Below are 24,862 nucleotides of genomic sequence, written 5' to 3'. Positions count from 1 at the left end.
CACGTGACGTGTGCCTTTCTCATGAGAAGTTCTCACCTACTAGCCCTGCTTACTAATAAGAGGTATTCACGCATACAAATTAAGGTCTAACCTGTCTATAAATTACATACGATAACTCCTCAGTACCACGTGTAACAAACTTACTCTGACAGGTCCCGGTTACATGGCAATCTAACTTACTCGAAACACACGGACCATACTACACTTACCAAAGCCGAGCTGGATCCCCCCGCCCCCCATCTTTCCACGTGACAATACATTTCAAGACTTGCAGTGGATGCATACTCCATTTACACTATATCTTGAAGAAGCATCGATTGTATGGTTAAGTATGGACATGCAAAAGTGGCATTTATCCTGATTTCAGTACTTATCTGTTCGTACAGTAATATATCTGTTCAACACATTACATGAATATACACAAGTCTAGGGGTGCAAGTCACAGAAGTTCTTGTGAATTCAATCTATAAATCATATATTAGGTGTGGAGCATAGTCATGCAAATTGTGACTTTCTCCAAATTATCCATGAGCTCGTCACTAACATCGCATTCCTTTCCCAAATGGGCGAAGGTGGTTTGTATCTGATTGTTGGTACTGATGATTTTGAGTGCACTTAGTTTCCCTTTGTCTGCAAACATGCTGACTCTGCCATCCTGTATCGTCATGCATGCCAATGAAAGCCCGAAAAACATGTGTGCCAACTGACTTTTCTCTTTTCCTGATGTCTAGTACTCTGGTAAGTGCTTTAGTGACACATTTCTGAAATAATGTGGCCTGTATGTTATCCTAAAATGCCAAACACATGATGAATACATGATGCTCCTGGGACAAATTATTGATGAACTAGCAACATACCCATGCTACACAAGGTTGGGAGCCCAGAGTCTCAAGAAAAAAAAATTTGAGAAATTTTATAGACTGAGCTTGGCAATATTGATTCAAAATTATTAAAAGGTTGGTGACCCAATGACTCCTTTGGACTAGTTAAGTATTAGTCACCAGGAACGACAAATTAAAATGTGTGGAAGAATCGTTTCAAAGGTTCTGCTATGGCGTGTTAAAATATGGTGCAAAACAGCTGAATATTTTCTTGAATTAAAAGATTGGAACAATGAATATTGTTCCATATCCACTGAGGCAGCTGGGGGAGGATGGGGCTGGTGCCTCGGGGAGGCCTCACATGCATGCGGGCAGGTCCGGTTGTGGGCCGCCGCACTCTTCGGGCATGGGAATCGCTGATCTATGCATCCCGTTGGGACTCTGATCTGGCGATGTTCTCCAAGGCGTTCAATGCGTCAGCCAGAGGGGGCTGGCGCTCCAAGACGACGGAAGTCGCCGAGTGCGTGTTTGCCGATCGTTACCCCCGCACTGGCTCTATGTGTGACCCGTACAGAAGGGATATCTCTCTGCTATGAACATGATCCAGACGAGCTTTTGGACCGAATGGTGATCTCCAACGTGTCGGAAATGGTCCTGTTAAAGGAGCCACGTTCGGCGTGAAAGTGGAAGGTGTCCCACCTGGACGATCGCAAACTGTGTGGAGAAATCCTATGGACGCCTCTGGCAGGGATGGAAGTTGGCACGTGGCACAAGCACCAGTGTCCCCATGCCAAAACTGCTGGGGCGCCTCTGGCAGGAATGGAAGTTGGCACGTAGCACAAGCGCCAGTGTCTCCATGTCAAAACTGCTGGGGCGCTTCTCGGAGATCTTCGCCCAGGCAGCAGCGTGTCAGCGGCCACCAGGCATGGAAGCAGAGAGGTGGGGGTGGTGGGAGAGTCGTGAGCTTTCGAGGACTGATGGCACTGCGAGGCGGTTTAAGGGGGAAGGGGGAGGGAAGAGGCCTGGTAACACTCGACACTATCGAGTGGGGCCAAGGATCAGCCCAGCACAGCCTCGCAGTTTAACTAGGGTGAGTGAGCCCGATGGTCCAGCGGAACATGAATACAGAATTTTTGCACTGCGGAGACCTTAGCTTGCTATGCTTGTGGTGCTTATGGCACACTTGGTATTGTTGTGGTTTTTAGAACCCTCCACTTTGTAAATATCTGTGATATTCTCTTATAAATAATCCCCTGTAAATATTCCCATTTTTGGTGTAAAGGTCAAAGGTCGCACCCTAGTTAGGCCATGAGCAACACGTAGCACACCATAGGCTTCTTCTTTAGTTATTTCATTAGTACGTGTTTCAGGTAAGGATCTGTTTCCAATAGTTGAATCTGCGTTGTATTAATCAAATAACCTAGGCCCCTTCTCAAATTCCCATTCCATTCATTTTGCTGCGTAATCTGCCCTCCAAATCATATTGCGCTACTCTACCAGCCGCAGCCGCCTCAGCGTTCGCTGCCTTTTGGTTTGTTCCTGCCCGCCGCCATAAGCCACGTGGCAGAGTGGGAGAAGAAGGGAGGGGCAGCCAGGAACATAGGTGTGGCCCAATCAACGCGTCACGAGGGGAGGTACCAATGAACCCTCGCGACCAATCCGGGCCGAGGCGTGTTCACCGGTAGGCGGAGCGAAGCGGACGCGGCTTGATACGCGAGGCAGGTAATAAAAGCGCCGCCGCGGACTACTTCGGAATATGGGCAGATGCGGGGGGGATGAGCGAATGATTGGCAGACACCAAGAGAACTGCGCGAGGGAAGCCCTTTGATGAGGAACTGCGCAGAGGATCGTTTGATACGAACTGCCGGTTGGTTTTGAGAGCGTTCGGCACGCTATACGTACGCAGCATTCCAGCCCCTCGCATATGTAAGGTCCGGTCGCGCGCCAACGATACGCGAAGCTGCCTGCTGTTCTTCGCCCGCGGACCCGGAGCCTGGACGGATCCCATCGCCTGGAACCATCTGCCTGGACCTTCCTCCCCTACCAGCTACCATTCCGTGTGAGTCTGTCTGTTTGTCCTGGGGTCGTGATAAGTTAAGACTGTTTAGATAAGCTTGCCCTATGTCCTTTTATTTCCCTGTTTTGTATATTCTTGCCTTTCGTTTCCTCTTTTAGTGTAGTTAATAATCATATTTGTTCTTCCTTCACCCTTCTAATTCTTTGGTTCCTCTCATCCGATCGCTTGCGTCCTGTCCCCAATTGAGTATCTGTGGCACGATTTGGCCAACCGCTTTAAATCGGGTTTGTCCTTTTGTTAACGGCTCGGATCGTGGATTGCTAAACCGCTCGGCAATTACCATCACATCCGCGGTTCGAGCAGGGACTCATCTCCCTGCTTTGCGGAGAGATTGGTGAAGGTATTTGGGAAACCTTTGACCAATCGCCCTGGCCAATCTCACCCCGCAAAGGAGCGGGATAGTTCCAGGACCGGAGACGGCCAGCTTAACAAGACAAGGGGATTAACCCCCCCCCCCCCCCACCTTGCTAACGGGAGTGCCGTACTCTGAGATCCGCAACAGTATCATTGTCCTGATGTGAAGAGAACTTATGCTGCTGCTGCAGTTGTATCGGTTCACCCCTTGACTGCAACAGTGGGATCGCCATTCCCCTCCTGCCCCCATGACTACAGTAGTGGGAACTTCCCCCCTCCCATCCCCCAGTGGTTTCTAAGCAGGAGTCGTATACCTAAGGCCAGTGTTGGTCTGTTTAAGGCACAAGGGAAGAGCAGGTGTCCTTTAAGAAAATACTGTATATAAAGGGCACCCCATATCTGTGGATTTATATTGTAATAAACAAAAAATAATCGCAGTGGATGTCTAGATGCACACTGCACAGTGATCCTATAGAAAAGAAAAGTGTCTTTCTCATACTACAGGATTTCATAATAGAGCAGGATTTGACCGCATTTATTTGTATCGCTGGAGATTTTAATTGCACAATTTATCCATAAGTTGATAGCAATGGTCATGAGCGTCATGCTGTCTCCACTAAGGGTTGAGAGAACATCGTTAAGAGCTGTTATATTAGGGATGTATAGAGGCTACAACACACACATTTGCATTGCGACATATGGTGCAGATGTCAGGATGGCTTTATATCAAGGGAAACACTTGATATAATTTATGTTAATAAGCCAATGTTAGATGATGTGACTACATCTCAAATTCTACCAACCGGCTTCACAGATCAAAGTTTAGTCATGTTGTCCCTTAAATTACCATCGTCAGCAGGTGGACGCCGTTAAGGCGTGCATTATAAGGCGTGCGTTCTAAGGCGTGCGTTCTAAGGCGTGCGTTCTAAGGCGTGCGTTCTAAGGCGTGCGTTCTAAGGCGTGCGTTCTAAGGCGTGCGTTCTAAGGCGTGCGTTCTAAGGCGTGCGTTGTAAGGCGTGCGTTGTAAGGCGTGCGTTGTAAGGCGTGCGTTGTAAGGCGTGCGTTGTAAGGCGTGCGTTGTAAGGCGTGCGTTGTAAGGCGTGCGTTGTAAGGCGTGCGTTGTAAGGCGTGCGTTGTAAGGCGTGCGTTGTAAGGCGTGCGTTGTAAGGCGTGCGTTGTAAGGCGTGCGTTGTAAGGCGTGCGTTGTAAGGCGTGCGTTGTAAGGCGTGCGTTGTAAGGCGTGCGTTGTAAGGCGTGCGTTGTAAGGCGTGCGTTGTAAGGCGTGCGTTGTAAGGCGTGCGTTGTAAGGCGTGCGTTCTAAGGCGTGCGTTCTAAGGCGTGCGTTCTAAGGCGTGCGATCTAAGGCGTGCGTTCTAAGGCGTGCGTTCTAAGGCGTGCGTTCTAAGGCGTGCGTTCTAAGGCGTGCGTTCTAAGGCGTGCCTTCTAAGGCGTGCATTCTAAGGCGTGCATTCTAAGGCGTGCATTCTAAGGCGTGCATTCTAAGGCGTGCATTCTAAGGCATGCATTATAAAGCGTGCATTCTAAGGCGTGCACTCATGCATTCTGGACCCTTAAATGCACACCTTCTGAGTGACAAACAATATAAAGACTATTTTCGAGCGGTATGGAAGGAAATTCGTGCCTACAGGTTTGAACACGCTCATCTTTGGTTGTGGTGGGATCATGCAAAATCCCAAATAAAATCTTTCTGCCAACAGTATCGTCTATATACCACCAATATTCTCTGAACTCACCTTTATTCCACCCCGCCTCTAATATTTTTAAACATATCTCTGACTTGAAAATCTCAAGAACCCCAGTTTGCAATGCCTGTTTGTACCCCCATCCTCCCTTTCAAAACCACCCTACTTACTGTCCCTCTTCCTCCAAGCTTCTTCCATTCCAATCCTCCTTTCTTTGTCAATTCACCCACCTCCACCAATCTACCTCCTCCTAAACCTAAATCCTCGCCTGTTTTACCCCATCCTTACCCATCGCATCTTGCCCCTTACAGTGCCTCCTCTCATCCTAATTACCTAACCTTCTCTAATCCTTCCCCTCATTCTGCCTCCTCACCTAGCACCTCTCCACTGTCCTTCACTATAAAATCAGCTCCTCCTCTGTTGTCCCAAACTGTGGGTTTCAAAGGTTTCAAACATGTGTGTGCTCCTTTCCAACCTAACAGATATCTCGCTTTCTCATTTACTGCACTCCTCAACACCTCCCTCATGCTCTTTCTTTCCTCTCCTCACCCCTTAATCTTCCCACCTCCTCATGCCTGCTCCCATCTTCACCATACCACTACCCAGTCTCATCTTCCCCCTCTCCCAATCCTCTCTGTCCTCCCCCATGGCTGTGCCTTCTCTCATCATCTTCCCTCCCTCTCAAAGCTTCCCTCTCAAATCAATTTCCTCTGCCCTCTTCAAAGCAAACTTCACTCTCTTCCCCATTCAAGCTTTCCCTCACTCCTCTCCTAAGCTCCCACATGCCTTTCTCTCTTGAATGACCATCCTCACCCTCCCCTTTAAATCTCCCCTCCTTTTCAAAGCTGCCCCCCACACATCCACAAAGCTGCCTCCCCCTGCCACACTCTCTCCTCCAACTCATTCCTCCACCTCCTCCAGTATTCTACTTCCCTTTGTCTATAACTCTTCACTGTGCCTCACACATCCTTGCTGCCCTGCTTTTATCAAGGTCTCCTGAATGCCAGTCAGCGTTTCCTTCCAGTACAAAACAAGGAGTATGATAAATTTTTGCAATCTTATGTGTGAACCTGTTTTTCACAACAGCTTATTTCATCATGACTGCCAAAGTAGGTCCCTCGTTCAATTCTACATCGAATCTGCTTTCTTCCTTGTCAGGGACATTATTAATTATACTTGTTCTGAATGGCAGACCTCTCACCAGATTTTGGAAATTTCAATGCTCACGTTTAATTGGACAACTTCTACGTTCAATTATTGTTAATTTATCGTGGCCAATATGCAAGAACAACAAACCCTGATTTCACAGATTTTTTGTTTCTCTAGCACTTCCTACGCAAAGCCTTTACAAACCTGTACAAAGACTGCTATATGATTGTGCAATGTCTTAATGTCGTTATTTCTGCCAAATCCAATAGCATATTTACCACCCACTGGAAAGAGCTTCTGTCTGCAGGGGTAACATTATATTGAAGGAGCTGTGCTCCAACGCGAGTCGAACGGATTGACGCGACAAAAGATGGGAATTCGTCCGAGTTGCTTTATTGCACAAATCAAACTCGGGTACTCTCAAAAGCCCGTTTATCGGGCAGCAATATATATATACACACTCAAACACGTCATGCCGGAGCGTTTGCCCGGGAAAGGCGAGACCGGGCGTGCCCGGGCGTCCAGGGCGAGCCCTGGAAAGGCGAGTCTGGACGTGCCCGGGCGTCCTGGGCGAGCCCTGGAAAGGCGAGGCTGGGCATGCCCAGGCGTCCTGGGCGAGCCCTGGAAAGGCGAGGCTGGGCATGCCCGGGCGTCCTGGGCGAGCCCTGGAAAGGCGAGGCTGGGCATGCCCGGGCGTCCTGGGCGAGCCCTGGAAAGGCGAGACTGGGCGTGCCCGGGCGTCCTGGGCGAGCCCTGGAAAGGCGAGACTGGGCGTGCCCGGGCGTCCTGGGCGAGCCCTGGAAAGGCGAGACTGGGCGTGCCCGGGCGTCCTAGACGAGCCCTGGAAAGGCGAGTCTGGACGTGCCCGGGCGCCCTGGGTGAGCCCTGGAAAGGCGAGACTGGGCATGCCCGGGCGTCCTGGACGAGCCCTGGAAAGGCGAGGCTGGGCATGCCCAGGCGTCCTGGGCGAGCCCTGGAAAGGCGAGGCTGGGCATGCCCGGGCGTCCTGGGCGAGCCCCGGAAAGGCGAGACTGGGCGTGCCCGGGCGTCCTGGGCGAGCCCTGGAAAAGCGAGTCTGGGCATGCCCGGGAAAGACGAGACCGGGCGTGCCCGGGTGGCTCGGGCGAGCACGGTAAAGGCGAGTCCGGGCATGCCCGGGAGAGGCGCATCTGGGCCTGTCCGGGCGGCCTGGGCGAGCCCGGCATGGTAATCGCTCCCCTGGCCGCGTCCTCGGCAGGTGCAAGGCGATTGTGTATACCCAGCGGTAACCGCTACAATATCCCGCCTGGTCCTCCGTCTATAAGTCACCCGTGTCTAAACGTGGCGCAGACATACAGTGTAGCTCGCACACTATTCCTTGCCTTTAAACGTGTGTTTTTGAAAAGACCGAACCTTCTGCAATCTGATGAATGTCATTTTTGCCGCCACTCCAAGGATATTTTCCACGCTTATGTTGGATACTAAAAGCTGGTTCCGCTTTTTTAACTCTTCCAATTTATTTTCCAGAAATTTGATCTTCGTTTTTCTTTCCATTATTTTGTTTACTGTATGTCTGTATTGTACAATAATTTCGGAACTGAAGTTGCAAATTACCTGCTTGCTGAAGCAAAACTCGCGATACACATGACTCAAAAGAGAATGATTTTGGGTGTTAGTTCATTAGAATGCAATGCTTTGTTAGCATTTAGAGGCTCTATATGTGCTCATCTTAAATTGAAATTTCATTTTTACCAGGAGATTTCACAAGTTAACGACTTCATTCAGAAATGGTGCAAGGTTGAAGTGTTGTGTAGAGTGGAGGGAGAATAATTCTGTTTTCTTTTTTTGTTTTTGTATACAGGATTGAGGCTCATGACAGAGCTAACATTTATCACAGAAAAAATCTAACATACACACAAAACATATAATAAGGGTAGCAGTAGACAAGATGGGGAGAGAAGGGGAAGCACAAACAACATTTGAGAGCATGGACATCGAGAGATCTGTGGGAGGGAGAGGGCTTGGGGGGAGGGGGGGTGGAGGAGGCGTGGGAATGGGGAGGAAGGGGGAGAAGTACAACACACAAGGACACTGCAAGGCCTTCCAGGAAAGAAGTTGGTATTTCAAAAAAGTGGATCTAGGGTGAAATTAGCGGAGGTAGAAAAGATCAAGGGTTTGGATGGGGGAAGATAAGAGATGGTGGTGAAGAGCTGTTTTAAAGACCTGGAGGGAGGAGTGGGATTGAAGAGAGTGAGGGAGTTTGTTCCAGAGGCGGGAGAAAAGAGGAATGAAGGAGTGAAGGTGAGCGGAGAGTCTTGATTTTGGCAGTTTAACCATAAGGGGGTTGCAGGCAGATCTTGTGCGACCTGTAGGAATATTTGTGGGACAGAGCCCAGAGAGAGCTGGGGGAGCAAGGCCAGAGAGGAGTCGGTAGAAGACAGAAAGACCACCAACCTGCCTGTGGTGAGTAAGTGAAAGGCCCTCGGAGTTAGCGTCATCGCGGGAGATTCCAATGATTCTGAAAGCTTTGGTTTCAACAGCGTGAAACCGAGCTAAGTGTGAGGCAGGAGCACAAGCCCATAGGGGAGAACAGTATTCCATTGAGCTGTGGATGAAAGCCTTGTATGTGGTGAGGAGCTCAGGTGTGCCAAGGAAGGACTTCGCACGACGGAGGATGCCAAGTCGGCGACTGGCTTTGGAGGCCAGATTGGAACTGCGGTTTTCCCAGGAAATATCATGGCAGATAGTGAGACTCAAAAGCTAGAGTGACAGAACTTCTTGGAGAGGATTGTTCAGAAAGTAGAGATGGGAGGGTTGTGCAGTCGGTCTTTTCAGAGAGACATCGTAAGAGTGTGAGATTTGTCAGGATTGAAAGACATGTTCCACTTGTTTGACCAGTCTGTGATTTTGTCCAGGTCTGCTGAGAGTGAGGAGGTTGCAGACTGCCGATCTGAGGGATGAGGAATGGAGCAGCAGAGAGTGGAGTCATCAGCAAAGAGGGAGAGAGGATTTTCAAGAGAGTCGGAGAGTTCATTGATGAAGACCAGAAAAAGCACAGGGCCCAGAACACTGCCTTGGGGAGCTCCAGCCTGAACAGGAAGGGGAGATGAGAGAAACCCATTCAGGGCCACACGTTGGCTATGACTAGAGAGGAAGTCCGCAAGCCATGCGTAGAGATTTCCATGGATACCATAGGAGGTAGGTTTGGTGAGCAGAGCGGGGTCCCAGACCGTATCGAAGGCACGGGATATGTCAAGGGAGACAGCTCTAATTTCACGTTTGGCATTGAGGACCTCCATCCATTGTTGAGACAGCAGAAGCAACATGCCCAGAGTAGAGTGACCTGGTCTGAAACCAAATCGATAGTCAGAGATCAAGCCATTGGGGAAGAGGAAAGATTTGCTATCCGAAGCAATGATGGATTCCATGACTTTGCTGATAATTGGGAGAAGGCTGATTGGTCTGTAGTTGCAAGGATCTGTTTTTGCACCTTTTTTGTGTAAAGCGGTGATGTTGGCTGATTTCCAAGCTGATGGCAGATGACCTTGAGCAAAAGAGAGGGTGAATAGAACAGAGAGAGGGATTGAAAGAGCAGCAGAGCAGGATTTTAGGACCGGTGGGCTGATGCTGTCAGGTCCAGTTGCAGAATCAGAGTCGAGGGTTGACAGAAACTTCTCCACCTTGTCAGGAGAAAAGGACACAGAGTCCAGGCACAGCTGAGTACGACTGGGTACGGTGGGTACAGAGAGGGATGGGTTCGGGACACAAGATTTAGAGGCAAACACAGAGTTGAGGCATTCAGCTTTTTCACAAGCGGAGTCAGCGGTGTAGCCGTTTGAGGTAAGGGAGGGGATGGAGGGGGAACAAACACCAGAAACAGATTTGACCAGACGCCACCAGGATTTGGAAGAGGGAGACAGGTTTGAGAGTTCAGTCTTGAGTGTGGAGAGATAGTGTTTCCTGGCTCTCCTGAGGGTGGACACACACTTGTTTCGAGCTTTGTGAAAGGAAATGAGATTTCCTTCTGTTGGATTTGCTTCCCAGGAGGTGAAGGCAAGTTGTTTCTGGGCAACTACCTCACCACAAGATTCTGTAAACCATGGACGGGAGGAAGGGTATGACAACTGAAGACGAGAGGGGATAAATCTGTGCATGAGAGAGAGAGCAGTTTACTTTGGAAGAATTCCCAGGATGAGTTGATGTCAGAGGCGGTAGAGATGGGAGACCAGTCCAGATGATTGATGGCTGATTGAAGACCGTGCCAGTTGGCCTGAGTGAAATGCCAGACTCGTCGATGCTGAGGAGGCTCTCTGAGAATGGTCAGAGAGATGTCCACTTTAACAAGCACATGATCAGATGAGCCGATTGGAGCAGAAGAAGAGCAGCACACATTTGCAGGGAAGTTAGTCATCACCATGTCTAGAAGAGAAGATGCTCCGTTGACTGAGATCCAGGTCGGGAAATTGACAGATTGAGTCAGACCCAGTGAGTCGCAGAAGCCCTTTGCTGATGAGCCATGGCTGGTGAGAGAAGTACCCACACCCAGCCAACTGGCATGGTGACAATTGAAATCACCACATATGAGGAAGAGAGAGTTGGGATGAGTAGACAGATGGTCCATATTATCAGACAGTGAGATGTCGATGGAGTCATCGCTGTTAGGTGGATGGTACAACACACGTATGAACAAAAGGTGGGAGCGAAGGGGAAGCCGTAGCCAGGGGTACTCCTGGGGGTGACGTGGAGAGAGGGCAGTGCATGGCGAGTGAGGAAGAGAGTTTTTGATAAAGATAGCAACCCAACCTCCAGGACGAGGCTCAGGTCTATCATACCGGAGGAAGGAGTAACCCGGGAGAGATATTAAGGAATCAGAGACATCCTGAAGGAGGAAAGTTTCTGTTGAGCAGATCAAGTCTGGTTTGTCAGAACCTGTATGGAGAGATCAGTCAAGTTTGAGCGAAGGCCCTGGATGTTTGAGGTCCATACCGTTAATAAAGAGGAAGGGGGAGCATCAGATACAGAACGGGGGGGGGGGCTGTGGGAGGGGGGGTAGGGTAAGATGTGGAAGAGGAGGAAGAGGTCGGGAGAGCTGTTGAAAGTGTGTCAGAGATTTCAGAATAGCTAGGAGAAAGGGAAGGATGGGGCGGACAAAATGTTTGATGGTGATTGAGTGAGGAAAAGTGAGGTGTCATTTGAGGGGGGCGCAGAGCGAGGAAGAAGGTTTGGGCAGATGGAGGTGAGAGTTGGAAGGGGGAAGAAGTGGGGAGGATGCTTTGAGGAGGAGGGGAGGGGGAGGAGGGGGGAGGGGGGAAATGGAGAAAAAATGAGGGTGGGGAGATTTTAAGGGGAGGGGCGAGGAGGGAGTTTATAGGGGGAGGGGTTAGGGGGGAGTTTAGGAGGGAAGGGGCAAAGCTTTAATAGGTATCTCATGTACTCCTGTTTCTTGATTTCTTTACATACAGTGCATTCAGAAAGTATTCAGACCACTTCACCTTTTTCACATTTTGTTATGTCGCAGCCCTATGCTGAAATCGTTTAAATTCATTTTGTCCCTCATCAATCTACACTCAATACCCCATAATGACAAAGAGAAAACAGGCTTTTAGAAAGTTTTGCAAATCTATTAAAAAGAAAAAAAAAACGAAATATCACATTGACATAAGTATTCAGACCCTAAACTCAGTACTTCGTTGAAGCACCTTTCGTAGCAATTACAGCCTCCAGTCTTCTTGGGCATGATGCGACAAGCTTTGCACACCTGGAATTGGGGATTTTCTGCCATTCTTCTCTGCAGATCCTCTCAAGCTATGTCAGGTTGGATGGGGACCGTCGGTGGACAACCATTTTCAGGTCTCTCCAGAGATGTTCGATTGGGTTCAAGTCAGGACTCTGGCTGGGCCACTCAAGGACCTTCACAGAGTTGTCCCAAAGCCACTCCTGCGTTGTCTTGGCTGTGTGCTTAGGGTCATTGTCCTGTTGGAAGGTGAACCTTCGGCCAAGTCTGAGGTCCTGAGCGCTCTGTTTCAGGTTTTCATTAAGTATATTTATGTACTTTGCTCCGTTCATTGTTCCCTCAACCCTGACCAGTCCCCCAGTCCCTGCTGCTGAAAGACACCCCCACAGCATGATGCTGCCACCACCATGCTTCACCGTTGGGATGGTATTGGGCAGGTGATGAGCGGTGAATGGTTTCCTCCAGACATGACGCTTAGAATTGAGGCCAAACAGTTCAATCTTGGTTTCAGCAGACCACAGAATCTTGTTTCTCCCAGTCTGAGAGTCCTTTAGGTGCTTTTTTGCAAACTCCAAGCGGGCTTTCATGTGTCTTTCACTGAGGAGAGGCTTCTGTCTGGCCACTCTGCCATAAAGCCCAGATCGGCGGAGTGTTGCAGTGATGGTTGTCCTTCTGGAAGTTTCTCCCATCTCCACACAGGATCTCTGGAACTCAGCCAGAGTGACCATCGGGTTCTTGGTCACCTCTCTTACCAAGGCCCTTCTCCCCCGAATGCTCAGTTTGGCCGGGTGGCCAGCTCTAGGAAGAGTCCTGGTTGTTCCAAACTTCTTCCATTTAAGAATTATGGAGGCCACTGTGCTCTTGCGAACCTTCAATGCAGCAGAAATTTTTTTGTGGGCTTCCACAGATCTATGCCTCGACACAATCCTGTCTCTGAGCTCTGCAGGCAGTTCCTTCGAACTAATGGCTTGGTTTTTGCTCTGATATGCATTGTCAGCTGTGATACCTTATATAGACAGGTGTGTGCCTTTCCAAATCATGTCCAATCAATTTAATTTACCACAAGTGGATTCCAATCCAGGTGTCGAAACATCTCAAAGTTGATCAAGAGAAATGGGACGCATCTGAGCTAAATTTCAAGTGTCATAGCAAAGGGTCTGAATACTTATGTCAATGTGATATTTCAGTTTTTTCTTTTTAATAAATTTGCAAAACTTTCTAAAATCCTGTTTTCTCTTTGTCATTATGGGGTATTGAGCGTAGATTGATGAGAGAAAAAAAGAATTAAAACGATTTCAGCATAAGACTGCAACACAACAAAATGTGAAAAAATTGAAGGGGTGTGAATACTTTCTGAATGCACTGTACATTGACTGGAATTGTTTTCAATTTGTTTCTTTATACTTTTGTAATAAACGACTTCATAAGTAAAAGTCTGTCTGTCTGTCTCTCTCTCTCTCTCCCATGCCCCATTTCTTTGTTAATAAATCCTTGGTTTTGTTGAGCATTGTGTGGGCATTGAGGAAGGGGAACTCTACAGTGTAAAAGCAAATTGGCAAAAAAATTCAGCTATAACCACCATTTGTGGAAGTTAAATACCTCGTAGTATATTTCTGAGTAAAATTTGTTGTCTGCCAATGTCTTGGGTCATTAGAACTGCACTCAGTGGAGCGCATAGTCTCACCTCGGGCACTCATTCTGAACAAAAATACCATCATTAACTGAACACGCAACTATTATGGCCCATTGCTATTATGGACCCTATACTATATCATCCATGCACCCTATTATGTCACATACATTGCCATTATCCGTAGCTTTCTTGTATTGATTAATTATGAAGACATTTATTAAGGCTAAATTGTGAAAATTAAGTCTAAATTGTGTCAATAAAGATGATTATGAAATTCTTTTCAAACTATATTCTCCATGGCTAGTCGATCATATATATGAAGTTTCACATCGATGTGTTAAGTGGTTCTGGAGAAGATTTTTTTACATTTTTATTTTCAATCCACCAGACCACGTGACCGATGACGTTGTAAATGTAATTCTTCACTCACATCAGATATATAAAGTTTCAGCTTTTTTGGATAAGGATTTCGATTCAACCAATTACGGCTGGAAAACCACTTCACCGATGGTGTCAACGCTATCACCCTATATACCCAATGGGGAGTCGATATCATATTTCAAGTTTCAATTTTTTTCGTTGAGTGATTTCAGAGAAAAAGATGTCCAATTTTTTGTCTTCAATGATGTTTAATCCAATATGGCTGCCATACCATGTGACCGAGGACATTAGAGTTATCAATAAAATATTCTCCATGGGGAGTCCCCCCATGTTCAAAGTTTTACATCGATTGGACAAGCGGTTGAAGAGAAAAAAATAAAGCGAAAATATATAGATGCGGGAATGCACACACGCACATGCACACACAGGCGTTACAATAGTCTTGTAACCCCTTTATCAAGCGAAGGCCGACTATTTCACGTCATTACTAACTTGCACACAATTTTATCATGGTTATTTATGTACCATGATCTATGGTGAAGTGTCTTGTCTTTGCTGAAGCTGTTTCCTGGCTAGGATTACAATACTGGATGGTTGCCACTCCAACACATGATATTCGATGGAGTGTGCAGGAATTTGGAATTCAGCCAGAGTGCTGGCGATGGCTCGCCTACTCTTTGTGAAGGAAGCCATCAGATCTTTAATGTCCACTATCTGATGCCAGCAGACAAGATACTCAGCTTAATGTACATCCAAGGAACTACGCACACTGCCCAATGCCTCGTTCTTCAAGCTAAACACCAGTATGTGTTTATATCTGGGCCGAAATTTGAACACCAGCTATACTGCTCAAATGTGTGTGTGCATACCTCTATGCTATCCTGTAAGCCGTAGGTCTTTTTAATCCAACTAAAATTATCAACTAATGCCATAATACCATGTTCTGTAACAGTCAAAATCTGTTGCCTAAGCAGTAGCGGCAAAGTTTCAAGGCCATATTTCATATTATAAAACCGGTCTTAGTCGGTACGTGCAAATTTCCTCCCTCTACCATTACTCCCAACCGACTGTTTTTTTCTCTCCCTTATTTACACCTACCCCTCCACTAACTTCCCATATTCTCACAAATATCACAATAACCCCATCCACAAAGGCAATATAGAAATGGCACCCATATCTTGCTGAATTTTTGGGTCTGGTTTCACAGATCATTCGTCAATTTAACTAGCCTTCTTACCTTGTCCACCTTTTTGCTCTTAAAGGCCGATTGTAAAACCTTGAAGTTGTTGATGTACTCGTGCTCAAGCTTAGCAAGGAATTTTACTTTTTTGAGGTTCAAGCAGCCAGGGAAAAGCATGTCCATGAACTGGCAATACGCGACACCTACAACAGAAGGACAGTACGAGGTATTAATAAAGGCAATTCAAATTTGAATATGGCCCCGAAAAAACAAAATAGTGCGAACTCGAAGACTAAAACCAGGTTCATAATTATCCAACATGTTCTGAACATAAAACATGTACAGTTTAGCAACTAAAAACCATGAAAATTAATGGAAACCTTTCGGAAATATTCTAACATTTCATCTGTGAGAGGTGATTAACGATTGAGGTATGAAAAGTTTGATTAACACAAGCTTCATTTGCAACTCACTGTTAAACAAATTGTAGCCATTCACAATTACAATGTAGTTATTCCTCTTGCTAACATCAACATTTTGATTTTTGCACTGTTTGAAAGCCCCATTCACATCCAGCATAAGGTTTATTAAGGTTATGGTGTTGCACAGATAAATTAAGAAAGATGATGACCATTCCTTTTTGCACCGCGATGATACATATGGCAGCCGAATCAGTTTCCTTGGCTATTGGGCACAATCCTGAATAGGTCGCCACTCCGATACAGGATACCGGAATGGCTCATTCGTCCCCAGCAAGCTGGTCTCAATTTGACGACCTCGGAAGGATGACGGGCTGAATCAACCGCCTTGGTGTTAATTCAACGATCGACCGGGATTCTAACTCAGGATCCTAGGATCCCAAGCCAGCACCCTAACCACTAAGCCAACACCAGGCTATAAAATTAAGAAAGAGGTGTGATGCATTTAGACAAATATTTTTTTCCCATAGTAACTCAAATTACCATATGCCACCAAACCGTTTTCATATCTTCTGGTGCAAACAGAAGAAAAAAAAACTGCAAGAAATGCTTGTTAAATCATTCTCGCAAAGATTCTTTAAATCAAAATGAAGTGGGAAATGTTTGTGGTTCAACACAGCAAAACAGAAAAGAATGAATTTTGTTGTTCAAAAAAATTTATTTTGCCACTTTGCCATAAAGTCCAGATCGGTGGAGTGTTGCAGTGATGGTTGTCGTTCTGGAAGTTTCTCTCATCTCCACACAGGATCTCTGGAGCTCAGTCAGAGTGACCATCGGGTTCTTGGTCACCTCTCTTACCAAGGCCCTTCTCCCCCGATTGCTCAGTTTGGCTGGGCGGCCAGCTCTCGGAAGAGTCCTGGTTGTTCCAAACTTTTTCCATTTAAGAATTATGGAGGCCACTGTGCTCTTGGGAACCTTCAATGCAGAAGATTTTTTTTGTAGGCTACACCAGATCTGTGCCTCGACACAATCCTGTCTCTGAGCTTTGCAGGAAGTTCCTTCGACCTCATGACTTGGTTTTTGCTCCGATATGCATTGCCAGCTGTGAGATCTTATATAGACAGGTGTGTGCCTTTCCAAATCATGTCCAATCAATTGAATTTACCACAGGTGAACTTCAATCAAGGTGTAGAAACATCTCAAAGATGATCAAGAGAAATGGGAGGCACCTGAGCTAAATTTCAAGTGTCATAGCAAAGGGTATGAATACTTATGTCAATGTGATATTTCAGTTTTTTCTTTTTAATAAATTTGCAAAACTTTCTAAAATCCTGTTTTCTCTTTGTCATTATGGGGTATTGAGTATAGATTGATGAAGGGAAAAATTAATTTAAACGATTTCAGCATCAGGCTGCAACATAACAAAATTTGAAGAAAGTGAAGGGGTCTGAATACTTTCTGAATGATATATATATATATATATATATATATATATATATATATATATATATATATATATATATATATATATATAAAACCTCCAGTAACGTTGCAGTCACTACAAAGGGATTAGTGTTACGATTAGATTTCCTATAATAATACCATTACGAAAATTATATATATATATATTTTAAAACGAGGTGAATTCCTTACTTCTGCGGTTACACCGCTTAAATCCATCAACTTTACATTCACGACATTGGAATTAATGTGTTATGGTTATATTTACTGTAATATTATTATTACTACGAAAACGATACTGCTGAAACGATACCACTGTATTAAGAAACCTGGGTTTAATTTGTCCGAAGTGGACGGTGAGTCATAACGCCTAAGGCCTATACGTACCGTATTGTTGAAAGAGACATAATGCCGATGCTTTCGATATTTGATGGTAATTTTAACAATCGGTTTTTTGTGTTTCACACTGAATGAAAAATGTAAAGGTAGAGCATGGCGATTGTGATATATGATAGGTTTGACAATATGTTTGGCATGAACGGCATATAAATCAAAATGGTGGTGCGTGGAGAGTCAGCAGCCGTACCGCCATAATGACATCAGATGTAATCACATCACCCTGTCATGTGATCAGATTCTCAGCTCTGATTGCTCTACGTTTGAGGGGACATACATCCATACATACAGACGGACAAACACTGTTCTATACGGCTCTGCCCGATGAGCTACGCCTTTAAAAAATGCCAACTGAAGAATGTAATTAAAATCACAATACTAAAAAGTTTAAGAAATATGTGATGCATAATTGCATGATGCACTTTTCGAAGGAAAGAAAAAAAAATCAAGACAAAAAGGAATATTGGAGGAAGTGCAAATAAATACCTGAACCGAGCTGCTCAATTTTTATGAAGTTGAGCTGTAGCGAGTCGTTTATCCAATCAAGCATTTCATGCCGGCTGAGGTGGTCGCTGGTCACCGAAGTTGAGTGCACGTTCACCGCCATATTGCCAAACCTAGAATGTCACAAACGTTTGAGACATTACCAAGTACAGCATCGTGTTAATGGGATAAGAAAAACCAACACAATCCATCAAACTTGTTGAGAACACACAAACAGGGAAGATGCAAGCATCAGCAAACAAAAGGAAACTTCACTGTCTGGCTGTGGTTCATAACAAGGGGTCAGCATGAGGGTAAAGAGTAGCGTAGGGCAACAGTAAGGCCTTTCACGCAGGGATTAGTTAATGCTTCCTGCACTGTGGTCTCATCTGCATGCAAAAAGCACAGGCATTACGAGCCAAATGGCATCCTCCTGTGCCCTATTTCCATGTACTTGTCATACCCACCCCCAGAGGGAGCGAGAGAATTTGTGTTCAGAATTGGCATCGTTTCCACCCTAACAATATCCCCTTTCCTCCGGCAGGGATCAGTGGTTAACCACCTGCACTATTCCGCATCATGTACAGGTGAAAATCGCAAGTCGTCTCCCCACACTCTGCAGGGAGGGGAGGCAGTGAGGTATAGTTAATGCCCATGACATGAATTTGGTGAAGCTCGATTTTCGATTCGATAAAGCATTACGTTATTTAAATAGTAGAATTTCCATGCTACAAATACAGGAAATGTCTTTTATTGTACAATATATATGTATATATATATATAGAATTTTTATATATATGACCATTTTTTGAAGGGGTCCAAAAGTATATATATATATATACTTTTTTTGGTGAAAAGTCGAGATCGGAGTAGATCTAGTTATTTTTTGGATGGATGCACTTTTCTGTATATAAAAGGAGCTGGGAATGCATCCGTGCGTGCATGTAAGTAACAGACCCTTCTATACCTTTAGCCCCCTTGAAACCCCAAAGAGTGCTTCAGACACTAAAACCATTCAGAACCTTAAGAACCCAAGACCCTCAAGATCCTAAATACCACTAATACCCCAAAGAACCTGAAAACCTCCAAAACCGTTAAGACCCCCAAGATCCCTCAGGCCCCTGTAAGACTTTTAAGAACCAATAATACCCTTAATAACCCTAATACCTTTACAAACCCTCAAGTCCCTTGACCCCTTTTAGACCCCTTAGACCTTAACACCATTTAGATTCCTTTCACCTATCAGACATGTTCGATAGGTTGGACCCTTGACCATTTAGACCTTTTCAGACCCTTTTTACATGATTGAGAGATTACACCCTTTGAACCTCTTAGACCCGAACTAAGTCTATTGGAACGTACCCTTTAGAGTTTAGACAATCTATAACCTTTTTGGCGCACATCATGGAAATAACTATGGTCTTCTTGCAAAACAGAGACAATACTTTTTTCAGCAACTATGCAAAAACTCGACTCACGAAGATGGTGGGGACTCTGCTCGTTCCTTTTAAAATGAAAAATCCCAACCGCCCTAATGTTATACCAATAATAACGGATGCATATGGAGTGGAAACATTGGAGCTTAGTCCCTTGTTTGTGAAGTCACACTAGTGACGTGCCATGTATTACAGGTCTGCATTTTGGTCATTTCACCACAACTGCCTCCAAGAAAACCTACTGCCAACAATACGTTTTTGGGGTGTAAATGGGAGCAATGCCCCCCCCCCCCCAATGTAATTACGTGTGTGTGTGTGTGTGTGTGTGTGTGTGTGTGTGTGTGTGTGTGTGTGTGTGTGTGTGTGTGTGTGTGTGTGTCTGTGTGTGTGTGTGTCGAGGCCCAAACTTTTTTTAACCTCTTGAGCCTTTGCTATCAAATCTTCAAATAGGATGGCACTCGATAGAGTGCATACCTCTGCCAAGCTGAACAGTTTATGTTTTGTATCTGCATCCAAACCGGTACCAAAATCGAATCGGCTTGTTCTTGTCTTATATATATTGTTACGGATCTCAGAGACGGCACTCCCCTTAACAAGGGGGGGTTAATCCCCTTGGCCTGTTAAGCTGGCCGTCTCTAGTCCTGGTACTTATAACGCTCCTTTGCGGGGTGAAATTGGTCAGGGTTAATGGTCAAGGTGTTCTCCCGAATACCTTTACCAAACCCTCCGCAAAGCAGGGAGACAAGTACCGCTCGAACCACGGACAAGATGGTATTTGCCGAGCGGTTTAGCAATCCGCGATTCGAGCCGTTAGCAATTGACTAACCCGACTCCGAACGTTGGCCGAATCGTGCCACAGGTACTCAATGCGAAGAAGGGACTAAAGCGATCAGGGAAGAATGAAACCAAAAGGGTAAGAAATAACAGACATTTATTAATTATGTACAAAACCAAAGAAGAAGAGGAAACGAAAGTAATATACAGTGAAGAAGAAGAAGACAGGGCAGCCTTAAGCAGTCTTATATTATTCCCCAGGACAAACAAACAGACTCACACGACAGGGGATGGCAGGCAGGAACGACTGGAAGAAGGAGAAGGGTCCATGCAGGTGACAGAGTAGGAAGGTCCGGGCCGGTGCGCAGCGTCGAGGTTGGCTCCAGTCCACGCTCCGGGCTCGAGGCGAAAACCCGGCGGCAGCTGCACGTATTCGTCCACGCGGTAGGGGCTTTTCGAAGCAGCTCGTCAGAGAGCTCCACGCAGCTTCATCTCTCTCAGCCAGACCCCACCAAGCGCCGTCTCCAACCCAAGTCGACTCTCTCAAAAGGCTCACGCTGGCGCTTATATTACGCGCTTCCAGATCAATGCGCGCTTCCTAGAGCCACGCCCATGATGGTATTTCGTCAGCCCTGGTTGGCTGGTAAGGACTCGCTGGCTCCACCTCTGATGGTGCGTCGACGTGCCACACCTTGTTCTTGTGGTCCCGCCCCCTTCTTCCTCGGCTCTGAGACCGCGTGCGCAATGGCGGTTTGGGGCCAACAACCGAATCAAGGCAAGGAGCAGAGAACGCCGCCCGAATGCCGCCCGAATGCTACTTTGAAGCGCGGGTGAGACGATTGGGGAAATTGAAAGGGGCCTATCTTATTTGATTAATGCAACGCAGATTCAACTATTGGGAACAGATCCTTAACTGAAACACATAATAATGAAATAACTACGGAGAGGTCCTTTGGTTCGCTACGTGTTGTACATGGACGAACTAGGGTGCGATCTTTAACAAGCCAATTGATGGGGATATTTACAGGGGAACATTTATAAGGGAAACATTTACCAAAATTTACTAGTGAAGGTTCTAAAAACCGTAGCAATATATATATATATACAGTAGTGACCCCTAATTCCGAACGCCCCTCATCTCGAACTACTCTAATTCCGAACCGTAAATTCGAGAAAATTTTGTCCCTAATTCCGAATGTATTTCTATAACCGAACCGCCAACATAGCGTTAGCGTCGTTCATATTTCCCGCCCGCGAGCGTCGTTCATATTTCCAGTGCTGAAATTAGAGAACTGTGCTTCCATTGGTCAAAAACACAGGCCATTGTTGAAAAGTGGCACCCTAATAAAGCAGTGGTTAACAGGAGCATTAACTTGTTCAGTGACAATGTGATTGACCACTTCAGCAAAATTAAGAATAGTCGCCAACACCAGGCAACTTTGGAGAGGTGGTTCTCTAAAGAAAGCAAGCCTAATGAGCCCCAACCCTCTACAAGTGGTGTTAAGAGACAAAGAGAGCAAACACCAGAAGCACAGTCATCTGATGTTAGCTTGGAAGGTGCCTCACCTTCCAAGCAATAAAACCCTCTCCCTCCTTCCTCCTCTCCAGCTTCCACATGCACCATCAGAACTCTCCACTAAGGTAAATGCAGTTATTTTCATGTCAGTACATTTATTTCTTGTTTTTATTATTATTATTATTTGATATTGAGGGCATTTACTCATCTTATTTTACCTTGAATCATGTGTATTTGCAGTTAACAGTGTCTTGATAATGGGTTTTTGGGGTCCAGGAACCGATTAATTCACTTTCCATTATTTCTTATGAGGAAAATAGTTTCTAATTCCGAACTTTTCCCAATCCGAACTGCCGCTGGAACGAATTAAATTCGGATTTAGAGGTCCCACTGTATATATATACATATATATATATATATATATATATATATACATATATATATATATATATATATATATACATATATATATATATATATATATATATATATATATATATATATATATATATATATATATATATATATATATATATATATCCTGTTTGCCTGTAATTATGGCTAGCATGTCTACAAGAGTCCAAAACGCTCACCGTGTTTTTCTGTCTTGGGCAGCTTGTTAGTCTTGTTCAAGCAATCAATCAAAATGGTTTATTAAAAGCCTGTCTGGTAGCCAATGGCTGAATTGCACATGCATATATATTCATAATTTACAATCAAAGATTGCTTACAAGATAAAAAATATAAATCCAAAAAGGGTTCAAAGAATGAAATAACAAAAAATGCAGAATGAAATAAGCAGACATGGCTTCAAATAGAAGATGAATATTAAAACAGAAATCGGTGACAAAGTATTACAAACTATTAAGAATACCAATTAAAAAAGGCAATGTACTTGCTTGAAATCTTTTTGTTCGACTTTCCTGCTGCCTGAGATTAAAATGTATTTCTCTCATGGCTGGTAACCACATTCAATGCAAACGATGGGTTTCAATAGCAAGTACAAAATCTTTAAAAAAAAAAAAAAAAAAGGCCTCGGTGTAGACTTGTTTGTATCATCACGACCCAAACTCAACATTGTTGTGTTCATTTCGCTCGCTTTCTGTTTCCCCATGTCGTTGATTTGTTTATTTTCTACTTTTTGTCCTGTTAGTCCTGTGTTTTCGTTAATCTTTCCCTTTCTGCTTAATCCCAGCCTTCCTCCTATCCAGTGAAAGGCCTACCAAGTTCTGGGTGCGGAGGACTGCCATTCGGTCAGCTGGGTCTCTGGCTGATTGGGTGGTCCAGGCCCTCTCTGACCATAAGAGGGTCGTAATGGTCCGCCTCTACAATCAGAGTTTATCAGATTACAATGTGAAGTTTTGGTTGTCGAGATATGTTATGACCCCACGATGGCTTATCCAAAATGGTTTGGGTGTAAGGACTGGAGCTCGGCAGTATAGAATTACGTCCTGGGTCAAGGTTGATGGCACGGTCACCCACATCCCTAAAGGGATCGTGATTGGAATGGATTGTGAGCAGGTTGTTTAGATTTGACAGCAGAAAAAATGCCGCAGTTGCGGTCACCTTGTGAATGAGTGCAAAGAACAGTTTTTCACTCAGTGCAGCAGATTGGGACATTTGAGGGAACACAGCACTGCCCAGGTGCAGTGCAACCTCTGTGGCACATTGGACATTGGGCGACACCTCCGCTTCTGCAAGTTGAGCTATGCCAGCAGGATGCGTACATCTGCAGGCAGGGGCGGGGTGTTGGCCCAGGGGCAAGTGCAGGTGTCGTGGCTGCTGTTCCCCCTGTCCTCCACAGTAAAGGAGGATGGGGGTGGAGGGTGTGGAGGGAAAGGAGGAGGAGAGGAGCAAAGAAGAGGAAGAGGAGAAGGTAGAGGAGAGAAAGGAGAGAACGACAACCTGGATACAGATACGCAATGTGCTGGTCCCACTGTGGTTGGAGGGGAGGACTATACACAAGAAGTGGTTGCCCCGGTGATGGGGTCGGGGGAAATAACCTCCGTTGACGATCGAAGAGATTCCGCTGCCAGAGGTTGGAAATGAGGGCTCCTCCTCCACCCATGAGGACATTGATGATTTAGATGAACGGACGATGCAAAGGTGCCAGAGGAGAGGCCACCAGAGGAGCGGAGGGGGGGGGGGGGGGGAGGAGGGAGAAGGTCCCTCAGGTTTCTCCCCTGTTCATGCCCGTATCTGCTCTCGCTTTCCCACGACAAGTTCCCCACCTCTCACCTTTGTCCCCCCCTCTGGGGGCGGCGGAGGTTATGGGGATAACCAGGGTGGAAAATAGATTTTTTTTGTTGTTATTAATATTTTTTATTTCATTGAACTCTGATTTGTGACAGGACTTTTGTTTTGTTTTATTGTTATTGACTTGGTTTTGATTATGGTTGTGATTTTGTCTTTGAAATTTTTATGTTTTTAAAATCTTCTTGAGCAGTTTCCTCAGTCAATTTCCTTGTTTTATTCGGCCATTCAAACCTCTGACTTTGAAAGGGGGGGGTGATTTTTGGGGAATGTTTGGCAAGAGGTTCAGTGACAAAGACAGTTGAAGTTGCTGATGTTTCAGGAGCAATGGTGTCTTAGGTGAAGTAGCCAATCGCTACTTCATGGTACTGAGTGATCATCTTCACTCCAAGAGAAAGACATCATCAGCAAAGGGCAACAGTGCACGGAAGCACATACTCCAGGATTGCGATATCCACGCATTCATTGGAAGGGCAAGGCAAAGCAGGCATCTCAACTGCAGATGAATGGATGTAAATTTCAACCTGGGGCACGAGCAGCCAGTTTCATAAAAAACACTCCGCCGATAACTGGACACAGGGAGATGGATACTAGTTGGGTTGTAGTTCACAAACCACTCATAACCCCTGCTGATGCATGTTTGTGAGTTCAGTGGGGCAAAGAGCACAGCCAATGGACTACAAGCAGTGGAGAAATGTGATATGGTCAGATGAATCATCCTTCACCACATACTCGACAAACGGACGAGTGCACGTGTGGTGCCAACCTAAATAACTCCGAACTCTGAGTGCTTGGTTCCAACATTTAAGGGTTCTGGTGGTTCTCTAATGGTGTAGGTACATTTCCCTGGCATGGTTTGGGTGCAGTCATTCTCTTAGAAGGCAAGGTCAATGCCAATCGCTACTTCATGGTACTGAGTGATCATCTTCACTCCATGTTGCAGCATTTCTTTCCTGCGGGGAGAGGTGTCTTGCAGGATGACAATACCCCTTGCACATGTCCTACAAATCCTGCTCAGCTGCTCTATCTCACCCTCTCTCTGTTCTCTTCCCCTCTCTTTTGCTCAAGGTCATCTGCCATCTGCTTGGAAATCAGCAAACATTCCCACTTTAC

At 45.7% G+C, this 24,862-nt stretch overlaps 1 protein-coding gene across 2 annotated transcripts in view; it reads right to left on the bottom strand.

Annotated features, from left to right (window-relative positions):
* The window catches only part of LOC137423218 (microtubule-associated protein RP/EB family member 3), a 52,529-nt gene that overhangs the window by 15,809 nt on the left and 11,858 nt on the right, over nucleotides 1-24,862 (bottom strand). Inside the window, exons 1-3 of one of the 2 annotated variants that reach the window (XM_068110124.2) lie at nucleotides 20,261-20,335; nucleotides 17,774-17,904; nucleotides 15,069-15,214 (exon numbers count right to left, since the gene is read on the bottom strand). In XM_068110124.2, coding sequence (XP_067966225.2) covers nucleotides 15,069-15,214; nucleotides 17,774-17,904; nucleotides 20,261-20,310 — 327 coding nt within the window. In that variant the 5' untranslated portion in view covers nucleotides 20,311-20,335. Of the gene's footprint in view, nucleotides 1-15,068; nucleotides 15,215-17,773; nucleotides 17,905-20,260; nucleotides 20,336-24,862 lie in introns of those variants that run through there. The other variant, XM_068110125.2, reaches the window with a different exon arrangement.

The sequence above is a fragment of the Myxine glutinosa genome, chromosome 3, assembly GCF_964187855.1.
Source record: "Myxine glutinosa chromosome 3, kmMyxGlut1.1, whole genome shotgun sequence".
Taxonomy (NCBI): domain Eukaryota; kingdom Metazoa; phylum Chordata; class Myxini; order Myxiniformes; family Myxinidae; genus Myxine; species Myxine glutinosa.
The sequence above is the reverse complement of the archived record's forward strand: the minus strand, read 5'-3'. Positions and strand labels throughout refer to the sequence as shown.